Source organism: Grampus griseus (assembly GCF_964374135.1).
Source record: "Grampus griseus genome assembly, chromosome: 9".
Taxonomy (NCBI): domain Eukaryota; kingdom Metazoa; phylum Chordata; class Mammalia; order Artiodactyla; family Delphinidae; genus Grampus; species Grampus griseus.
In genome coordinates this window covers 6625113-6645375 of record NC_139003.1, presented here as the reverse complement: position 1 = coordinate 6645375, position 20263 = coordinate 6625113, and the positions used below count along the sequence as shown (strand labels likewise).

Genomic DNA, 20263 nt, shown 5'->3' with positions numbered 1-20263 from the left:
TTCAGAGCGCGCGTCTGCGCGGTCTGGATGGGGAGGGAGAGCTCCACGGAGAGAAGGAGAGGGTGCTGCCGCGCCGTCGGGTCACCAGCTCTCCGGACTTGCCCCCGCCCCTCCTCCCCTGGGAGACCGGGCCCAGCGCCCCACGGCCGACTCTTTAATGCCTGGTGGGGCCGCGACTGGCCCCTCGGGAGGCGAGGTCAGCCCGCCCACGCAGGCCATTGGCTCCGGAGAACAAAGGAGCCGCCCCGCAGACTTCTCCGATAGGGCTGAGCTGGTCATCTGATAGGTGCAGCCAATTAGGTGGCGGGGCGGCCCCGGGGACGGCCAGGCCCGCCAGCCAATCAGGGGCGCGTGCCCGCCCCGCCTGCCCTGGGACTGGCGGGGCCGGGGAGCTCAGTGCCCAAGTCGCCCCGGGGTGGCAGTTCCCGTTAACCTTAGCCACAAAGTCAAAGGTATTTATTCCCGTCCCCTCCCTCCGAGTCCCTCTGAATCCGGGCGGGGAGGGGCGTGCGGAGAGACGGACCGTGCCGCGGGGCCAGCGTCCGGCCCCGCTCCTCCCGCGCTGTCTCCACCCAGACTCGGGCTGGAGGCGGCCTCGGGGTCCCCCGAGCCCCCCGCGTTCTCAGCCCCGAACTTTACCCCCGCACAGCTCACGGGGAAAGGGGCCCGGGTCGTGCGTGGGAAGGGGCTTCAGGCCGGGTCAGAGCTGGAGCGGGGCGTGAGAGCGGGAGAGGCGCGGAGGTGAGCGCGGGGACTTCCCCCCGGCTCCTCCGGGCGCGCTCTGCCAGAGCCTGTCCCGATATTCGGGAGCGGTGTCAGCCTCCCCCAAAGATCGAGTTCCTGCAGGGCGGGAACCCCAGTGCTCGCCGCAGAGTGACACATAGTAGGTGCTTAATAAATGATTAAATGAGTGGGCCTGAGGATCGGGGGCGAGAACAATGAGAGGGAAGCACCACAGAAATTGGAGGAGTGTGTGTAGGGGTCTCCCCGAAACCTCCATCCTAGGAAGACAGGCATAGGAGCCAAGATCTCAGTGGGGCTGGGGGTAGGCGCTGGGGGTTTCTTCCCTCGTGAAGGTGGAGGGTATAGAGATGCCGCCCCCTCCAGCCCTTTGGGAGGATGGAGCCTGGTGTGTGTCTTGGTCCACTAGACCTGGGGTGGGGTGTGGTCGAGCCCCGACTCGAGGCCGGCTATGTCCAGGCTCCACTATTAGGTGTGTGTTTTGGGTCCAGGTGTTCGTCTGTAAAATGAGAATATTAGAGGGTATTAGTCTCCTTTCAATGCTAAGGTTCCATGACTCTATGCTTCTAATCTGTTTTGGACTTAAGTTTCTTTCATCTAAATGTTCCTTTGTTAAAATTTTTATGAATGGTTTACAGCATGCTGGACCTTGTGCTGGGTGTTGGGGAGAGAGAAACACTCCCTGTGTTAAGATGTTTACAGTCTTCTTGTGGAGACAAATTATTATGATACTATGTAGATGGTACTGGGTTGGGTGGGTGCACAGGTTAAACAGAGAAGGGCCCCTAACTGAGCCTGGTGTATCCACAAAGGCTTCCTGGTGAAAGTGATCGTGGCTCTGGGCTGGGCAGAGAAGAGTTGGGCAAGGGTATTCCAAGACTGATCACAGGTGTCCCTAGACACGGCAAGGTCAGGGGGTTGCATCTGGGGACAATGGGGGTAGGTTGGTGGTACAGTGAGAGGTGAGCAGAGGCCAGATTTTAAATGGTCTTGCCAAGAAATTTTTAGCAGTACCTGAAAGTGCTGGGGACCCACTGAAGTGTTTTAAGCAAAGTAGTAACATGTCTAAATTGTAATTTTAGGAAAATTGCTTTGAGTCTGGGTGGTGGATGGATTGGAGGGGCAAGATGAGGTATGATAGCAGTGCAGTCTCCAGGTGAGCAGTGCTGAGGCCTGAACCAAGGCAGCAGCGGTGGCAGACGCTGGAGGTATTAAAACAGCGCTGGTATGATTTAGTGACCTGTGGATTGTGGGGGCTGTGCTCTGCGGTAGTGAAAGGTGGTGGCAGTTTTGAGAGGCCTCGTGAGTCCCGCCGGGAGGGGCAAAGGATGCCCAGGGCCAAGTGCAGAGCTGGTCCAGGCACCTGCTCCCCTGGTGAGGGTTAAGCTGAGGAGTCTAAGGTTTCCTAGGATGGGGGTGGCCTGCAAGGGAGGGTGGGCCAGGTGGGCAGGAGACCTGAGTTCTAACTTTCTCTGAGGCAGGGAATGTCCCCTCTGGGCCTTGCTTTCCTCATCCAAAAAGGGGGAAACACTCCTTATCCTTGCCAGGCTCCTTTGAATGCAGCAAGGGTGAAAAAGTGTTTATAAATCAAAATGTGACAATTGTCCAAAGTATTGTTAGCAGTTGGTTTCATCCCTTGCCTTCGATCAGGTAATGGGGGTCCCCAGGCCCTGGCGGGCTCCTGAGTCTTAGATTTGGGGCAGAAGAATGTGGGTGACGTTCTATCCTCTAAAGGGAGACAGGTGAGCAAAGACTGGGGATGGGGATGCCATGGGTGGGGGACAGGCCTGGGAGCGGGGAGGTGGGGGAGTGACAGTCCCAGCAAAGGTGTGCATGTTGGGCAGGGCAGGTGGGGCAGGGGTCCTGGAAGGAGGTGCCTTGGGGACTGGCAAGGGGTTGAATCCGGGACCTCTGGGAGGTGGGCGGGCATGATGGGATAAGGCAGCTGCCCTGGCTGCCCTGGCCGGCCCTGGACCTGGTTCCCAGGGAGTGCTGGCGGAAGCAAACTGAAGTCACTGAATTGGGCTCTTCCTATCAGTTCTGACAACTGGGTAGTGGGGAGGGGGTGATGGCAATGCAGTGACCTAAAAAGAATTCATCTTGCACCTTTGTGAACATTTTCGAGTCCTTTCGCAATGTTTCCCTCCCACTGCTTGATATAACAGTTCTGTACAGAGGACCAAGCATTATTTCCATTTGCAGATGGGGAAACTGAGGCCTAGGGAAGGAAAGTAGCTGGCCCGGGGTCACGTGACTAACCAGAAGCAAACCCGGTCCCAAGGTCTCTGGCCTCCCTGTCCTGGGCTCCTTCCGCTACGTGTGGTCTTTCTGTGGGACGATGGCCTGCCCCGCCCTCTTCCTCCCCACCGCTGTCCCCTCTCCTGGGACTGAGGACCCCACGGTGCTTGGAAGGCTGAGGTCTGCAGATGCTGGAGTAGGAAGGGGGGGATGGGGAGAAGGGGGAGGACGGGCGAGGGCTTAGAAGAGGTAACAGTGAGGGTGCATGGGGACACCTGATGCGGTGGTGAGTAGATCTGGGAAGTCGGAGAGGAATGAGGGAGGAGCAGGGAGGTTGATGGGAGAGAAGGATGGGGTGGGGGCCCTGGAGGGGCTCGGGGATTGTTCTGGGAGTTGTAGAAGGATGCCGGGCATGCCTTATGCTGGGATGTGTGGTGGAGGCAGGCTTCTAGGTGGTGGGTGGAGGTGACGCTCACCTGGTCTGGGCTAGGACCCCGGCCTGCCTGTCTGTCCTCGGGCACCGGGCCATAGAAGGTGGGAACAGCAGTTGCCCTGCCTTTCCAGTACCATTTTAAAGCCACTTGTTGGGGATGGTTTGCATCTCCTCCTTGGTCAGAAACGCTGGAGGAGAGGAAGGTGAAGTGGGTGCAGGGGTGGGGGACCGACGCCTGGAGAGAGCGCTGATTATCGAGAGATGGGCCAGAGCGCAAGCCCAGGGACCAGCCTCGCGCGGGAGTGGCCTGCGTAGGACTGGCTTTGGGAGAGGGCCTGGGGGCTGTGCAGTCAGTCCTGGGGGACAAAGGCTACACCAGCTCCTCCCCGCAACGGAGTCGGGGTGTGAGGCCGCGGGGATCGCCTGAGCTGAGCCGGCAGAGCGCCCACGGCTCTCTTTAGTCCAGCCCCCTGCCTGGCGCTCAGGGCCCAGACCCGGCCCTGCTCTCCTTACCCCTGGCCCACAGCCTGGCCCGGAGGAGGCCGTCTCCCCACCCAGTCTCCATCTCCCGGGAGAGGCGGTACCTGGAGCTGCTCTGTCAGCACAGCTCTGCAGGTAGCCTTGACCGTGAAAGCTGTCCACGCCCGGTTCCTCTGTGAGGCGGGCTCCCGTTGCTGAGCAGAGTTTGGGGTTCCTGTGTGGGCGCGGGGGGCCTCCAGAGATTCTGAAGCAGCTTGAGGGGTAATGGTTTAGGAAGGGTGGGCTGGCCATGGGGCGCTCGGAGAGAGGGCTCAGAACCTTCGGGTGTGGGTTGCTCTCAGACCGCGAGAAAGAGAGAAAAGACCATTTCGAAAGTCTAGTGTGTACCCCAACCTGATGCTCACAGCAAGCCCCCGAAGCAGGCGTTTTCAGTCACCTTCGCCCCTGGGAACCTAGGCCTAGAGGACAGGCGGGCTAGAGCTCAGGGCTCCTGATCCTGGGTCCAGGCGTGCGTGGGTCTGAGGAGAGGGGCAGCCAATGCGAGTGCGCTGCGAGGGGCAGACTCGGCTGAGGAGTCTGGGCTCCGGTTCCCAGGGGAGAGGGGAACGGCCTGCCGCCGCCTCCTGGCCAGATCCCTGCAGCGTGGCCTTGGGGCTAGGGCTGCACTGGCCGGCCGGGCAGAGCCCTGTCCTCTTTCTAGGGCTTTCTGTGCCCCTCCAGCTTCTCCCCTCCAGCTGCAGCACTGCTGCCTCACGCCGCCCCCCTCCCCTCAGCCTACCCCACCGGTACCCCAGCAGGTGACTGTTCCCCATCACCCGCTGTCGCTCCCTCTCCCGGTGGTTGCATCATCCCCTGAGTTCCGTTCCTCGGAGCAGTGGACCTGGAGGGATGGTCATGGATTGTGAGGTTACTTGTGTCAGCAGGGAGTCCATTGCTGTTTTCTCCAGTGTGAAAGGGGAGTGATTTGTGCTCGTGCGGTTCACGTGGGCACACTTGTGTCTGTGGATCTGTCGGTGTATGGGTGGATGTTTTAATATTTCAACCTCTCTGTACTTTGCATATGCAATTTTGCAGGTATTCTCATGTGTATGAGTATCTCTGTATTTTTGTATCTTTGAACGTTTGTGTACTTAGCCGCCTTGGATGTTAGATATGATCGTCTCTGGATATGTTTGTGTGCATTTAGTGTTTAGATCAGTTTCTTCGCGTATGCCTATGACTGTATTTTATCAATATTCTTTATTGAAGTATAGTTGATTCACAATGTTGTGTTAATTTCTGCTGTACAACAAAGTGATTCAGTTATACATGTATACATTCTTTTTTTTTTTTTTTTGTGGTACGCGGGCCTCTCACTGTTGTGGCCTCTTCCGTTGCGGAGCACGGGCTCAGCGGCCATGGCTCACGGTCCCAGCCGCTCCGCGGCATGTGGGATCTTCCCGGACCAGTGCACGAACCCGTGTCCCCTGCATCGGCAGGCGGACTCTCAACCACTGCGCCACCAGGGCAGCCGTCTTTTTTTATATATTCTTTTCCATTATGGTTTATCACAGGATATTGACTATAGTTCCTTGTGCTCTACAGTAGGACCTTGTTGTTTATCCGTTTATATATAAAAGCTGACATCTGCTAACCCTGATCTCCCACTCCATCCCTCCCCCAACCCCCTCCCCCTTGGCAACCACCTATGATTGTATATTTTAAATGAAATATCCACTGATATTAACTGAGATCCATTTCCCAGGCCGGGGACATCATTAACCTGTCCTGAGGTATTTGTTGTTGGTGATGAAGCACTGGGGCCAGAGGGGCCCCGTCTTCCCATTTCTTTCATTCGTTCATTCATTTATTCATTCACCCAGTATAAACTGAGCGCCTTCTGCGTCCCAGGCCCCGGCAGGCAGGGCCGCCGCCATCCTGGAGCTTTATGTCTAGTGCAGTGTTGCCCAGCAGAACTTCGTGAACCTGGAAGTCTTCTTTTCTGCTGGATGTTACGGTGGCTCTAGCCACGTGTGACTGTTGAACACTTGAAGCGTGGCCAGTGTAGATGAGAAACTGAATCTTAAACTTAATTTATACACACTTAAATAACCAACATGTGGGTCTAGAGGCCAGCCTCCTGAAAATGAGGCCCTGGTGGCTTAAGATTTGGGACACTCTGCACCTTCTCTTGGAGGCAGCATGGTCCAGGAGCAGGGCCTCTGGGTGGGGCAGGCCCACCCCAGTTCACCGGTCCTGGCTCCAGCACTTACTGGCTGTGTGACCTTGAGCAAACCGCTTAACGTCTCAGAGCCGTGCCTCCTTAGGACGAAGTGGGCGGAGCTTGCTGAGTGCCCGGTACACAGTTGGTCTCCCTGTCCCTACCGAGGCTTGGCTCGTCACCCCCTTTTCTTTCCAGAGCCAGGTCAATACCGAGGTGACCAGGGAAGCCCCCGCCCTCTCAGTGAATGAGGGAAGGACAGACAGTCTCCATCCCCCCGGAGGACTCCGAGAGCACACCCTCAGGGTGAGGGCTAGCTGGAGCCTGCGGGCCCTCGCCCATCCTCTTCCAAACACTGGCCTGGGCTGCTCCCCGGGGGACTTGAGCTACTGGTGTGAGGGCGGTCAGCTTGGTGGGCAGCGTACCTTGGGAAGACTGCCTCCTGTGCGCGGTTTCCTGTGGGGAGGGACTGTGCGCATGGGTGGACGGTGGCACATGGTGTTGCCCTGGGTGGGGCTCCTAGCTGAGCAGGGCCTGTGAGCTGGGCCTTCGGCTGGAGTTGGGGAGATGCATCCCTCAAAGTCTGAGCTACTGGTGGAGGGCACGTGGCCGGTCCCCACTCCACTGGTGACAGAGGACACACGAGGCGCCATCTCCTTCCTCCCCACGTGGGGCCTGAGTCTGTGAAGAGAGGTGTACTTGGCTGGTGGAGAAGGTCCAGGGCCCTGAGATCTGGAGACGTGTCCCTGTACCGCCTCTCCCGACCCGTGGCCTTTGTGCACCCCCAGCTGCTGTCTGCCTTCCCCCCAGATTTCTGCTAAGATCGAAGCCCCTTTGTTACCTTCCCTGCCCCCAGACCTCAGCACCTGCCCCAGGCCACAGTCCCGCCTTGTGTGACGCGGCAGTTGTCACGGCAGCTGTCCCGCAAAGCCTCCCCGTCAAGGGGCTCTCATCCCAACTGCGGCCTGACCCAGAGCCAGGGGCTGGGAAGGAGGAGGTGACTGGGGCCCTGTCCTGAGACCCACCCCCTGCGTGTGTCCCACCCTCCAGGGGACCTGCTGGGCAGGGAGGGCAAAGGTCATCAGAGATTGGGGTCGGGGAGCTGGGTGATAGACCAGGTGGCCCTTAGGGACTCGGTGTGGGCACTGGTGGATGGGGATCGGCCCCCGTTGCCTCCTGTTTTCTGGCCAGGGTCTTCTGCTGGGCGGCCTGCTCGCCGTGTCCCTGGGCCTCTCTCTCTCCAGTCAGCTGAGTGATGTGTCTGGTGGGGCGAGAAGAGGTGTGCAGTGCGGTGCATCAGGGTGGGGTGTGCGGGGGCCTGGTCGGCCTGGAAAGACGCTGCCACACGCAGGGACCTTCTGCCGTTCGGCTTGTCTCGGGGTTTGTCTGAGGACACCTGTTGGCCTGTTTTCCAGACACATCCCACCTGAGCACACAGGTGGAGATGGGCCCCCAAGACATAGCCCCTGCCCCCTGTTCCTGTCCCCTGCCCTCTCCTTTCTTCCTTCTTCCCCTTGGGCCCACGAGGGTCCTTTCCTTCCATTTCCACGTCTGTTCTTTCTCGGACCATGAGCTCTGGTGCAGCTCAGAGACTCCCTGTGAACTGGTCACCAAGAATTGAAGCCCTTCTGCCACCCGAGGCGATTTTGAGTCCATAATACCTCTTAAGACAGAACGGATCAAGTAGGACTGATTTGATTTGGCTCAAGGGGCCTCAGTTGTGTTGTGTAGGGGTTTTGTGAATGAGCCCAAGTCCCACCCGCTGTCCTTGCCCTGAGTTGTGGCCCGAGCCTCCACCCCCCGTCTGAGGTTCCCCATATCAAAGCGGCCTCTTTGTCCGCCAGTCCTCTGAGTCTCCTTAGGCAGACATTAAATCTCCAGCTGGTGAGAGGCTACCCCACGGCCTGGGGTGCAGAGTGACCCGGAAGGAAAATGTGGTGCTAAGGCAGGAGCATTGGCACCCGTCAGGGGCCCCAAGGGGGGCCTTCTCCTGCCCTCATTTGTGGCCCCCTTTTCTCTGCACCACAGGCAGGTTTCAGTGTCTATAGTAACCCACAGCAGGAGCGCGTAACAGACCCCTTTTGGGGAAATAGAATTAAAAACCAAATCTCCTGCCAACTCAGAAAAACTCCCCGCAAAAGTAGGAGAGAAAGAAAACAAGTTTTTAACTGAATAAGCATTAGACTGGAATGTGGTGCACATCACAGGCAATTTGCTAAGAGACTGTAGACAGAAATCTCATCTGTTACACAGTCCAGCAGGGGCGACCCCACTGCACACGTGTTCTCCAGGGAAAGCACAGCCAGTCCTCGGGTAAGAGGACTTGACCGTTTGTCACACAGAGTCCACCCTAAATTCGCCTGGAATTGGGAGGCCACCCGTGATAGCTAATTGCCTTTATGCAAAGGAAACATCCACTTCTTGTATACTGGTGACGGGAGGAGGTTTGCAGCCCGGAGCCCGGCGCTGCTGGAGAGTTAGGCTCCCACCTCCCACGGGCAGGGGACACTGGCCGCTGTTCCCTTGATGTTTGCATTTCGGAGAGATGGCTCCCAGGTCCTCGAGAAAGGCAGTCCTGGGTTGTAAAGCCGGCAAGAGGCTTAGTGAGCTTTAAAAAGATTTACATGCACCTCAAAGGGGCAGAGAAAGAACTTCCAATTAGAAGTTTTCTAAAGAAAATACTCTGAATGAAAGGGGAGGGTTCTCTTTCCCTTTCTGCACCAGGGAGGGTGAGTTTTCTATTTCTCAGATTTGTATCTCCCTGACACCCCTGCCCCCCACCTCTCCGGGCAGGGTCCACATCTCCAGCCTGGGTCCCTGTCCCCGGAGTAGCCGCTGGAAGGGGACCTGGGAGAAGGAAGCGGGGAGACCCTTAGAATGGGGTTTCTGGGAGGCTCTCCGGGGCCCTAGGTGTGGAGCAAGGGGAGGCTGGCTTCCCCGAGCCCGAGCGGTGGCCGAGGAGAGGTTCCTGGTCCTGCAGCATGAGCCCAGCCTCCCGTCTCGTGGGGCAGAGGCTGGGGCCTGTTTGGGAGTGCAGGGGGTCCGGGGGTGCAGGCGTAGGAAACGAGATCCCCGACCTCGGGGGGGGGGCCGCCCGCAGCACCACGTGCAGCGGCCACATCCCTGAGCGCACGTAACCAGCAGCATGTTCGTGCCACACACGGCTGTTTGGTGCCCTCCACGTGTGGGCTCTGGCCCGGACCCTGGCACTCGGCAGTGAGCCCGGGAAGTCCTGTCCTCGATTCCTGTCGGGGAATGAGCAGAGAAGTAAATATCCTGTCCGGTGGCGAAAAGTGTCAGGGAGGAATGGGAGGTGGGGCTAGGGTTGTGACTTTACACGGGGCTGCCAGGGAAGGCCACTCAGAGGAGGTGACGTTTAGGCTGGGGCCTGGAAGGGGCAGGGGCCGCGCCAAGGGGTCAGAGCAGCAGGACCCGTCCCAGTCACGTTCCAGGCACCAAATGAGCCAGTCGGGAGATGTTCAAAAGACGGAATAGGGGGCTCCCCTGGTGGCGCAGTGGTTGAGAGTCCGCCTGCTGATGCAGGGGACGTGGGTTCGTGCCCCGGTCCGGGAAGATCCCACATGCCGCAGAGCGGCTGGGCCCGTGAGCCATGGCCGCTGAGCCTGTGCGTCCAGAGCCTGTGCTCCGCAACGAGAGGGGCCGCAACAGTGAGAGGCCCGCATACTGCAAAAAAAAAAAAAAAAAAAAGACTGAAGAGTAAAAAAAGATGAGCCCCAGATTGGTGGATGAGGAATCAGGTCCCTAGGACCCAGGTTGGCCACGTGTGTTCCTGCCCAGGGGTGGGGGGTGGCTGTGAGGCCCCAGAAGGGTTTGCGGGGGAACCTGGACGGGGGCTTTGAGAGATGGGGTGGCTGGCGATTTTGGAGGGACAGTTCTTCCCTCCAGGGTGTCCTCGTGACCACGTTGCAGGGTAGGGGGTGTCTCTAAACTTATTTGAGTTTCCTGGTTCTCTCTTGTGGCATCCTTCACACCCCACCCCGCAGGTGACGAGAGTGTGGGCATGAGGCTCTGGTCTGGGAGTTAGAAGCCCAGGGACCTTGCCCAGCTCTGCCGTTCGGCCACCTCTGTGACTTGGGGCATGTCAGCAGCCCTCTCTGGCCTCAGTTTATTCTTCATAAAATGGGAATTATACACATTTTACCTGCCTAGCAGGTATATGTGCTTTAAAAAAAAATCCTGCTCATTTCGACACAGGTCATAGAAAAGCTTTTGAAAAAGAGGGACTGCTTCCCGTGAGTGGCATTCGTCCTTGTCCCACAGGCCAACTCTCTTTCCTTTGCTCCCATCTCACCCACAGACGGCCGGGCAGGGAGCCGCCGTGCTGATGCCGAGGGGCCTCCGGGGATGGAGAGTGGCCTGGCTGGCGACAGCAGCACAGGTAAGAGAAGAGGGGCAGGTGGGAGCCCACCACGGCCCCCTCCCCAGCCCTGTCTTCCCCGTCTCTCTGTAGCTGAGCAGGAGTTGCTGGTGGCCTGTAGAACCCCACGGTGGGACCAGGACACTGAGGTCACGTCCAAGGATGGAGCAAACACAGACTAGGTGGCTAAGAACTGACAAAGCCCAGCCTGTGCTTGCCAGGCAGGGACACACACACACGGACACACACACACACACGGACACACACACACACGGACACACACACACACACACGGACACACATACACACGGACACACACTCACACACACACACACACCCCGTGCAGAAATCTGCTGGGGGAAGATCAGGTGTTTGTCAAGCGCTAGATCACGGAGTGCGTGGTGTTGGCGCTGATCACACGCCGAAAGCCAGCGCTCTGGGGAGGACACGTGGTCGCAACAAGCCCTGCTGGTGGTTGGTCAGGAGGGTGTCTCCAGTTCAGTCCATTAAGGTTCCCGGGGTCACACAGTTCATGGTCTGTGTCAGCTGATGCCCTTGGAGCCGGTGGTGAGGAAACACAGCAGTTAGTCCTGGCGTCTGCTGGGCAGGGGGCAGGTGCCGCTGAGAGTGGGAAGTACCCTGTGGAGACCCCTCCCCAGCCACCTGCTTCCCGCTTCTGGGATGGAGCAGCCCCTGGTCTGAGACCCGCTCTCAGCCTCTGTGGCAGGCCCTGTTCTGGGTGTAGCCGGGCTGCACGGTGGCTCTGGCCCCGGGAGAGGGGACCGGCCCAGGCCTGGGAACTCTGCCCCTCGCTCAGCACAGTGACCAGGCTCCTTTACCTCCCACCCCTTCCAGGGGAGTTGCCATATGGACCCCAGAGCCCCCGCCCTCCCAGGACAATCCCTGCAGTGGGCCTAAGATGAGGCAAAAATCAGGCAATTGGATAAAAAAGAGACAAAACACCAGCTCAAAGGAGGCAGTATGATATATGGACACCACACTGTTCTGGGCAGTGAGTTCAGCCACCCCACTTCCCAGTCCCCCCCAACCCCTGCCCCAGGCTGTCGCTTTGAACGCTGAGAGCCCTCGAGGTGTGTGTGTGTGTGTGTGTGTGTGGCTGACATTACAGTAATTACAGGAAAACCTAGGGCAGACGGTTCCAAACATTTCAGCTGAAGGACCCTTTTGCCCACGTAAACTCATAAGGGAGATCCTAATGCAGACGTGAGAGATGGGCTCCACCAGGGCCTTCTCTGCCCCGTACCGCAGCTGCAGCTTCGGGAAGAGGTAGAAAAACACCGGCCTGGACCCTGGAGCCACTGGGGCCTGGGCGCCCCCGTGAGCTCAGCCTCCACAGGCTGCCACGCCTGCTGGCCAGGCTGAAGGAATGACTCTTCTAGAAAGCCAGAGTTTTCAGATAATTGGGAGCTTACCTCTTTCAGGTACCTTTTACTTTGTATTTATTTTATGTTTTTTTAAATTGTGGTGAAATATATTATACATAACATGAAATTTACCATTTTAACCACTTTTAAGGGTACGGTTCAGTGGCATGAGGGACATTCACGTTGTGGCACCGCCATCACCACCATCCATTTCTCAGATTTTCCCATAATGTCAGAAACCACCCATTAAGCAATAGCTCTCCTTTTAGCACCTTTTTATTTTATCTGAACCATTTAGAGCTTTTTACGCTGACGGAGGACCAGTACCTTTGGGACAGGCAGGCACAAGCCTGTTTTCCTCTGTGTCAGTGCCTGATCCCTACGGGAAGGTGCCCGTGACGACTGAAGTCCCAGCAACACACGTCACAGGTCTACACGCACCACCCCTGGGCTTCAGGGCCTCCTCATGCAACCCAGCCACTGTGATGGATATCAAGGCCAGGTGTGATCAGGGGAAGGCAGTGGCTTTTGTGGGGCTCTGGGGCACTAGTGGGTGCCCTGTCGCTTGGGGACAGTGGTGCCCCTCTGACTGGAGTATGTTTTGGATTCAGTACATGACCACCAATTTGGACAGCTAGCCCTGTTAAATACTTCCGCTGGCCAACAGTTCAGTGCATCTAAGGAAACATTCTTTGAATCAGTGAAGCTCATTACACATGGGTTTTCGATTCCTGCCGTACACAATTTAAATCACTACTTTCATTTTCAAATTATTCCTCCTGATAAAATGACCTCTCACAACCGAGCATCTGGGGAGGCCTCACAGCGTCGTCTCGCCAGGTGGAAAGCTGGCCCCTTGCAGGTGCTTTCTGTGACCCTCCCACCCTGCCACCTCTGACCCCACGGGCACCACATCGGTTTCTTTGCCCCCACGTGGCCAGTGAGTCTGTGGAGTGGAGCAGAGCTCTTTGGCCTCAAAACTAAAGGCCACCAGATTAGAGGGGAGGTTTTCTCTTTATTTCCTAAGATATTTTAAAGACTTAAAAATTATAATGTTTGAATTTTTATGAGAATATTCAAATAACACATATAAAGTGTCAGTCCCCTTTGACTTCTCCATCTCGTCCTGCCGTGGTCTATATCACCTGCAGGGTGGCCACCGTCTTGCGTTTGGTGTGAACCGTCCTGGATCGGGCATGTGTATGTACAGAGAGGTATGGTTTTATTTTCCATAAGTTGGATCAGACGACTGATACTGATTTTCAGTTTTGTTTTTTTCTCTTAAAATGTTTTCGAAATCTTTTCACACGAGCATATATAGCTCTTTTCAGTTGCTGCGTAGTATTCCACATTATGACGGGAGTGAAAATTTTATTAGACTATTATTGATGGGTCATTAGGTTGTTCCCCCCTTCTTCCTAATTACAGATAGCACTTCAGTGACTATACTTAGGCGTTCCTCTTTGGACTCACGTGTATTTCTTAGGATAAACACCTAGAGTGAAATTGCTTGGTGGAAGACGTGCAAGATTGTACACATTTATAACTTTAATAAGCACTGTCAAGTCTCCTCAAAGAGTCTGAATTCGTTTAGGTCCCCAGCATATCCATGTTGTACTTATCCTCCTATGTAATTTCCATGTGTATTGTGAAGTCGGGATATTATCAACCTCTTCAGCATTTGCTGCTGTGGTGGGTGAAAAGATGCTACACGGTTATTTTGCACTTTGCTGGTTACTAGCGAGGGTGCACCTCTTTCCAGCGTATCTATAGGAGTCCTCTGTATACTCGGGATATTATTAGTCCTTTATATACTCTGGATAGACGTGTGCTGTCCTGTAGGTGGCCAATAGGCACATACGGTTATTTAAATTTAAATTTAGATTTAAATTAAAAAAAGTAAGTTCAGTTCCTCGGCAGTACTAGCCACATTCCAAGTGCTCTGTAACCACCTGCGGCTAGAGGCCACATGTATCAGACAGCTTGGATGTAAAATGTTTTCACTCTGTGGAAAGCTCTGTTGGAAAAGGCTGCCCCACACGATCATTTCTAGTTTGCGCATATGCAGTATCCTTTGTCGTACAGGGGTTTTAAATTTAGTTTTTATGTTTTGCATCCTGTTGAAGAAGATTACCAATTACCTCTAGATTCGAAACAAATTCTCCTAATTCTTCTAATACTGTATTTGCTTCTTTCAAACCAACACTTAAATCCATCTGGAAATGATTTTTTTTTTTTTTTTTTTTTTTTTTTTTTTTGTGGTACGCGGGCCTCTCACTGTTGTGGCCTCTCCCGTTGCGGAGCACAGGCTCCGGACGCGCAGGCTCAGCGGCCACGGCTCACGGGCCCAGCCGCTCCGCGGCATGTGGGATCTTCCCGGACTGGGGCACGAACCCGTGTGCCCTGCATCGGCAGGCGGACTCTCAACCACTGCGCCACCAGGGAAGCCCTATTCTACACTTTTAATGATTGTTTTTAGCTTTTTTTTTTTAGTGGTGGGAGGGACTCTCACTTACAGCCTCACCTCACCTGGCTCACTATGGAACAGCCATGTCAATACAACTGCATCAGTCGAGACTTCTATTAAATGGACTTTATTTTTTAGAGCAGTAATAGGTTTACAGAGAAAATGTGCAGAAAGGACAAAGAGTGCCCTATACCCTTCTCTACAGTTCCTCCTGTTATTAACATTTTGCATGAGAATGGTGCAGTTTTTAAAATAGATGAACCTTTATTAACACATTTGTATTAAATAAAGTCCATAGTTTGCATTAGGGTTCACTCTTTGTGGTGTACATTCTGTGGACAGATGCTTAATGTCCTGTACCTACCATTACAGTCTCATACAGAGGAGTTTCACTGCCCCAAAAATCCTCTGTGCTCTGCCTGTTCATCCCTTTGCCCCTGGCCCTTCAACCCCTGGCAACCACTGATCATTTTACTGCCTCCACAGTTTTGCCTTTTCTAGAATGTCATACAGTTGGAATCATACAGTGTGTAGCCTTTTCAGATTGGCTTCTTTCACTTAGTCATATGCATTTAAGTTTCCGCCATGTCGTTTCATGACTTGAGATCTCATTTCTCTTTATCACTGAATAATACTCCATTGTGTGGTGCACCACTGTTTATCCATCCACCCAATGAAGGACATCTCTTGGATGCTTCCACGTTTTGACTGTTATCGATAGAGCTGCTATGAACATCTGTGTGCAGGTTTTTGTGTGGACATAAGTTTTCAGCTCCTTTGGGTGAATACATAGGAGAGTGATTTGTTGGATCGTATGGTAAGAGTATCTTTAGTTTTGTAAGAAACAGACAAACTGTCTTCCAAAGTGGCCTTAACATTTTGCATTCCCACCAGCAATGAATGAGAGTTCCTGCTGCTGCACATCCCTGTCAGCGTTTGGTGTTGTCGGTGTTTTGGATTTTAGCCATTCTAATGGATGTGTGGTGATAGTATTTTAGCTTTTAATGTTGCATAAGCCAAATTCTTCCTTGCTCATTTTTAGAATTTCTGGGTGATTTGCACACATAGTAAATGTTATAATTTACTTAATTAGGATTACACTGGATTTAAACATTTTGGTATGGAGAGCTTTTATCTAGGAATATGATATACCTGTTGTTTTATTTACATTTTATCCCTTCAGTAAAGTTTAATAGTTTTCTTTATGTTTTGCTGATATATTAGGTGTACTTACAGTTACTTTATTGCCATTTTAAAAAGTTATGAATTTTAATGTTTTTTATCTGGCAGTTTTGTTGAAACTTTTATTTCTAAAACTTCATCAGTGGATTCTCATACACATTCTAGGTTAATAATTATCAGCAAATGACAGTTCTCTCCTCCTTTCCAAGATTTATATATATCTTTCTTTTTTCACCCTGCTCCTAACTTGAATAGGCTTCTAATCTTTTGCCTTCGGTTATAACATTTGCTGCCGTTTCTAATACAGCTCCTTTGTCAACCTAAGAAAATGTCCTTATGTTCCTAGTTTGCTAAGAGCTTCCTTCCTTCCTTTTTTCTTTACCCCTCCCTCTCTTCTCCTCCCGCCTTTCCCTTTTCCTTCTCTCCCTCCAGAAGTGATGTTGAATTTTATCCTGGGACTTTTTCACATCTATTGAGATAGTATAAGGTTTTTAATGTTTAAAAGGTTAATGTCATGAACTGTGTTGAGTCATCTTCACTTTCCTGGAGAAGACCCAGCAAAGCCATGATAGATCGTTCTCTTAACACCGCCACACTTGCTCTGCCAGTGTTTTTGCTTGTTTGTTTTTTGCATCTACTTTCAAAGAACGATAAACCTATAATTTCCTGCTACCCCACCCTTGTCTTATTCTGGGTCCTGTTAACATGTGAGCTTCCCCCCGCCCCCGCCCCAGTCATGGTCACAGTTTATGTAAGCTGGGAATAGTCCTTGCCGTGAAGTTTTAGTAGAACCTCTTTGTACGGTTCAGTGGCCAGTTACCCATTTTCGAGGTTGAACTAGCTTTCTTTTCAGTCTCTTCTAATTGTTTCTATAGACATGGTTTCTACCTTTTCTTGAGTCAGTTTTGTTAATTTATTTTTCCTCGCAGAATCATCCATTTTATATAGATTTTTCAAATTGATGTAATGTCTATACATGGTATTTTGGGATTTATCAGAATCCTTTTTCTATCTTTATGTTCCCTTTATCCTATCATCTCTGCTTTTGTCTTTATTAATTCCTTCCTCTTACTTCCTTAGGGTTTGCTTTGTTGTATTTTTAATATTGGCAGCGTTTTTTTGTTTTGTTTTTTTTCCTGGCTGCGTTGGGTCTTGTTGCTGCGCGCGGGCTTTCTCTAGTTGCGGCGAGCGGGGGCTACTCTTCGTTGCAGTGCTCTGGCTTCTCATTGTGGTGGCTTCTCTTGTTGAGGAGCACGGGCTCTAGGCGCACGGGCTTCAGTAGTTGTGGCTCTCAGGCTCTAGAGCGCAGGCTCAGCAGTTGTGGTGCGTGGGCTTAGCTGCTCCGTGGGGGCGTGGACTCGTCCCAGACCAGGGATCGAACCTGTGTCCCCTGCACTGGCAGGTGGATTGGCAACTGTTGTTTAGAGTTTCTCTTCTTTGTTCCCAACTGTTTCATTTATTTTTTATTGAACATAAACTTTTTCTTGAAGTGTAACACAGAAAAGTGCACAGGTCGCGGGCTCTATAAATTCCCCAAGTGAACACGCCCATGTAACCAGCACCCAGGTCCAGAAGGAGGACATTGCCAGAGCCCCAGAAGTGCCCCAGGCCCCCTTCCAACCACAGTGCCCTCTGTCAGGGGGCCGTTACCCTTCTAACTCGTCCATTAGTTGCCAGCTTTTGACCTACGTATAAATGGAATCAGACAATCTGGATGCAGTATCTACGGCAAACCTTTTCCATCATGGCTTATTATGTCCATGAGCGCAGAAGCAAAGCACCCTCTGACCTGAGCACAGTGTAAGGGGTGGGTTCGCAGCAGAGTGCGCTGCTGCTGCGTAGGATTCGTTTAGTACAAGGACGACGCAACACGTATTCTGGGTGCTGAGACCTTTCTGGCCTACTGTCTTGTTCATGGTTTCGTTGAAGAAAGGTGAGGTTGCCAAGAAGGTAAGGTGCGCACGCACCACGGCTGCTGCCCTGGAGAGGCCCGGCAGTGATGCGGGGCTTGGCTGCCCAACCCCTGGGGGGACTGGACGTGCACTCATCCAGCGAGTGTCCAGCACATCCATCCCCTTAGGAAGAGAAGGAGATGTTTTGAAACTTGGCCACTTTCTGCTTGCTTCCTGGGTCGGAAGACTCCCCTGGGCCTCAGGGTGGAGGAGGCGGGCAGCGGGGTCGTTGGCACAGCAACGCTCACCTATCGTTTCTTCCTTGTCTTTTTTCTTTGCCCTCCTGCACACCCCAGTCTCCCCTTTATTGTCCTTTCCACCCTCCCTCCTCTCTTCTTCCTCTGCATCCTTTTCTCCCGCCCCATTTTCTGCCAAGCTCTGCCCTCCCGACGCCTTCCCTCCCTCCCGCGCTTTCCCTCCACCCCACCGAGCACCGAATGACTCTCGCCGTCTCTCTCGCTCTGCCTCCGGCAGGAGATGTGCTCGTCATGAAGATCAAGCAAGAGAAGCCAGAGTGGCTGCTGCAGACGCTGGGGCCACAGGCCGCGCTTTCCCAGAAGGATAAGGAGAACATTTTCCAGCAGCGTCGGAGCCTCCCGCCATGCCAGACCGTGGGGAAGCCTCGAGCCTGGGGGGGACAGGAGGAGACTGGGGGTCCAAGGTGGGCCCCTCCCCTCGAGCAGGACGGCGGGCCGGCAGGCCGGGCTCCGGGGGTGACCCCCAGCCCCCTGCGCCCCGCTCTTTCTGCCGGCGAGGGTCACTTCGTGTGCCCGGACTGCGGGAAGAGGTTCAGCTGGTGGTCGACCTTGAAGATCCACCAGCGCACCCACACCGGCGAGAAGCCGTACCCGTGCGGCAAGTGCGGCAAGAGCTTCAGCCAGAAGCCCAACCTGGCGCGCCACCAGCGGCACCACACGGGCGAGCGGCCCTTCTGCTGCCCCGAGTGCGCTCGGCGCTTTAGCCAGAAGCAGCACCTGCTCAAGCACCAGAAGACCCACTCCCGGCCCGCCACCCACCCGTGCCCCGAGTGCGAGCGCTGCTTCCGCCACCAGGTGGGCCTCCGCATCCACCAGCGCGCGCACGCCCGGGACCGCCAGGGCACCCGCGCTGGGCTGCAGACGCTGCTCCGGGACGCCACGGCCCACCGGGGCTGTCGCCCGCGGCCGGGGCCCCGGCGGGGGCGCCCCGAGTGGGCCTGGCTGGGGCTCTGCCAGAGCTGGTGGCGCCAGCCCGGGGCCCGGACCGCCGCCCCCCCCGAGCCGCGCCAGTTCATCTGCAACGAGTGCGGCAAGAGCTTCTCGTGGTGGTCGTCGCTGAACATCCACCAGCGCATCCACACGGGCGAGCGGCCCTACCCGTGCCCCGAGTGCGGGCGCCGCTTCAGCCAGAAGCCCAACCTGACGCGCCACCTGCGCAACCACACGGGCGAGCGGCCGCACCCCTGCGCGCACTGCGGCCGCAGCTTCCGCCAGAAGCAGCACCTGCTCAAGCACCAGCGCACGCACCTGCCCGGCGCCCCGGCCGCGCCCCGCCCCAGCCGCGCCGCGCTGCGGGCCCACCAGCAGGCCCACGCCGCCGCCGCCGAGCCGCCCGCCCAGGGCGCCCCCGGCCTGTTGCCGCCGCCGTCGCACGGCCCCTCGCCGGCCCGGGGGCCTGGGGACGTGCCGTGGGGCCGGGCGCGGGCGGGTGGGCCGGGCGAGCCGCGCCAGTTCATCTGCAACGAGTGCGGCAAGAGCTTCTCGTGGTGGTCGGCGCTCACCATCCACCAGCGCATCCACACGGGCGAGCGGCCCTACCCGTGCCCCGAGTGCGGGCGCCGCTTCAGCCAGAAGCCCAACCTGACGCGCCACCGGCGCAACCACACGGGCGAGCGGCCCTACCTGTGTGCCTCCTGCGGCCGCGGCTTCAGCCAGAAGCAGCACCTGCTCAAGCACCAGCGCGTTCACCGGGGCGCCCTGGCGCCCACCCCCAGCGCCAAGGGCGCGGCGCTCTAGGGGGCCTGGACCCAAGCAGACCCATGGGCGGGATGGGATGCTTGCGTGGTGCGTGTGGGGAATGACCAGGAATGGTGGCTTTTAGAACCCCAGGGGGTAAGACCCTATCAAAAGGTGCTTTCTTCAAGGCTCTCAGACCTGAGAACAGAATTCCACAAGCATTCCAAAACGGGGGCCGGGAAAAGTCCCGGGAAGGGCTGAGAGAGGAGGTAAGATCAGACATCCTCACCCTGGAGCCTGGATGTGTCTGTGATGGTTGAGGCCCGTCTGTGTCCTTCCTTGGAGGTGGGACGGCAGCCCTCGGGCATTGAGTGCGGGGGCTGTCGACGGCCCTGGGCGAGGCTCCCGGGGTGAAATGGCGCAGGTCTGGACTGGTCAGCTGTGGCACCAGCCAGCTGCGCTCAGCTGCCAGATAGCCCAGGGGCGTCCCTGTGGGGGAGTCTCAACAGACTGAGTGATACCCAGATGGGAGCTGGGGCTGGGGAGGGGCACGCCTATGCCCGTGCGAGGCCAGTGTTGAGCACTTAATGGCTACTCAAGACATGTTTTTGGAAGGAGGGAATGGTTTGATGGTCCTCAACACCAAGTGCCCCGCTGCCCAGGGTGCTGTGGTGGCCGGCTTGACCCTAGGACGGTGTGTGTGTGTGTGTGTGTGTGTGACGGTCAGGGGCTGGGACTGGGGGGCGGGGGTGGTCTCCGCTGGGGTTTGGTACCTTGGGGAGGGACCTGCAGCGGGAGAGCAGCGGATGTGCTGCCCTGACTCGGCGGGCACTGCCCGGATCCCTATCAACGCCAGTGTTGCAGAAGAGAGAA

General features: G+C 55.6%; 1 protein-coding gene across 1 annotated transcript; it reads left to right on the top strand.

Annotated features, from left to right (window-relative positions):
• The first annotated feature begins 399 nt into the window (after nt 1-399).
• ZNF775 (zinc finger protein 775) lies at nt 400-20263 on the top strand. Its single transcript, XM_082661555.1, has 3 exons — nt 400-452; nt 10411-10491; nt 17931-20263. The coding sequence occupies exons 2-3, from the start codon at nt 10458-10460 to the stop codon at nt 19448-19450; spliced, it is 1554 nt and encodes a 517-aa protein (XP_082517681.1). The 5' UTR covers nt 400-452; nt 10411-10457; the 3' UTR covers nt 19451-20263.

What these genes read in the sequence shown, in the direction of transcription:
- ZNF775 (XM_082661555.1), top strand. Translation starts at nt 10,458, where the DNA reads ATGGAGAGTGGCCTGGCTGGCGACAGCAGCACAG. An exon ending in GGCTGGCGACAGCAGCACAG is followed by an intron (nt 10,492 to 17,930) that starts GTAAGAGAAGAG and finishes TGCCTCCGGCAG; the next exon opens with GAGATGTGCTCGTCATGAAG.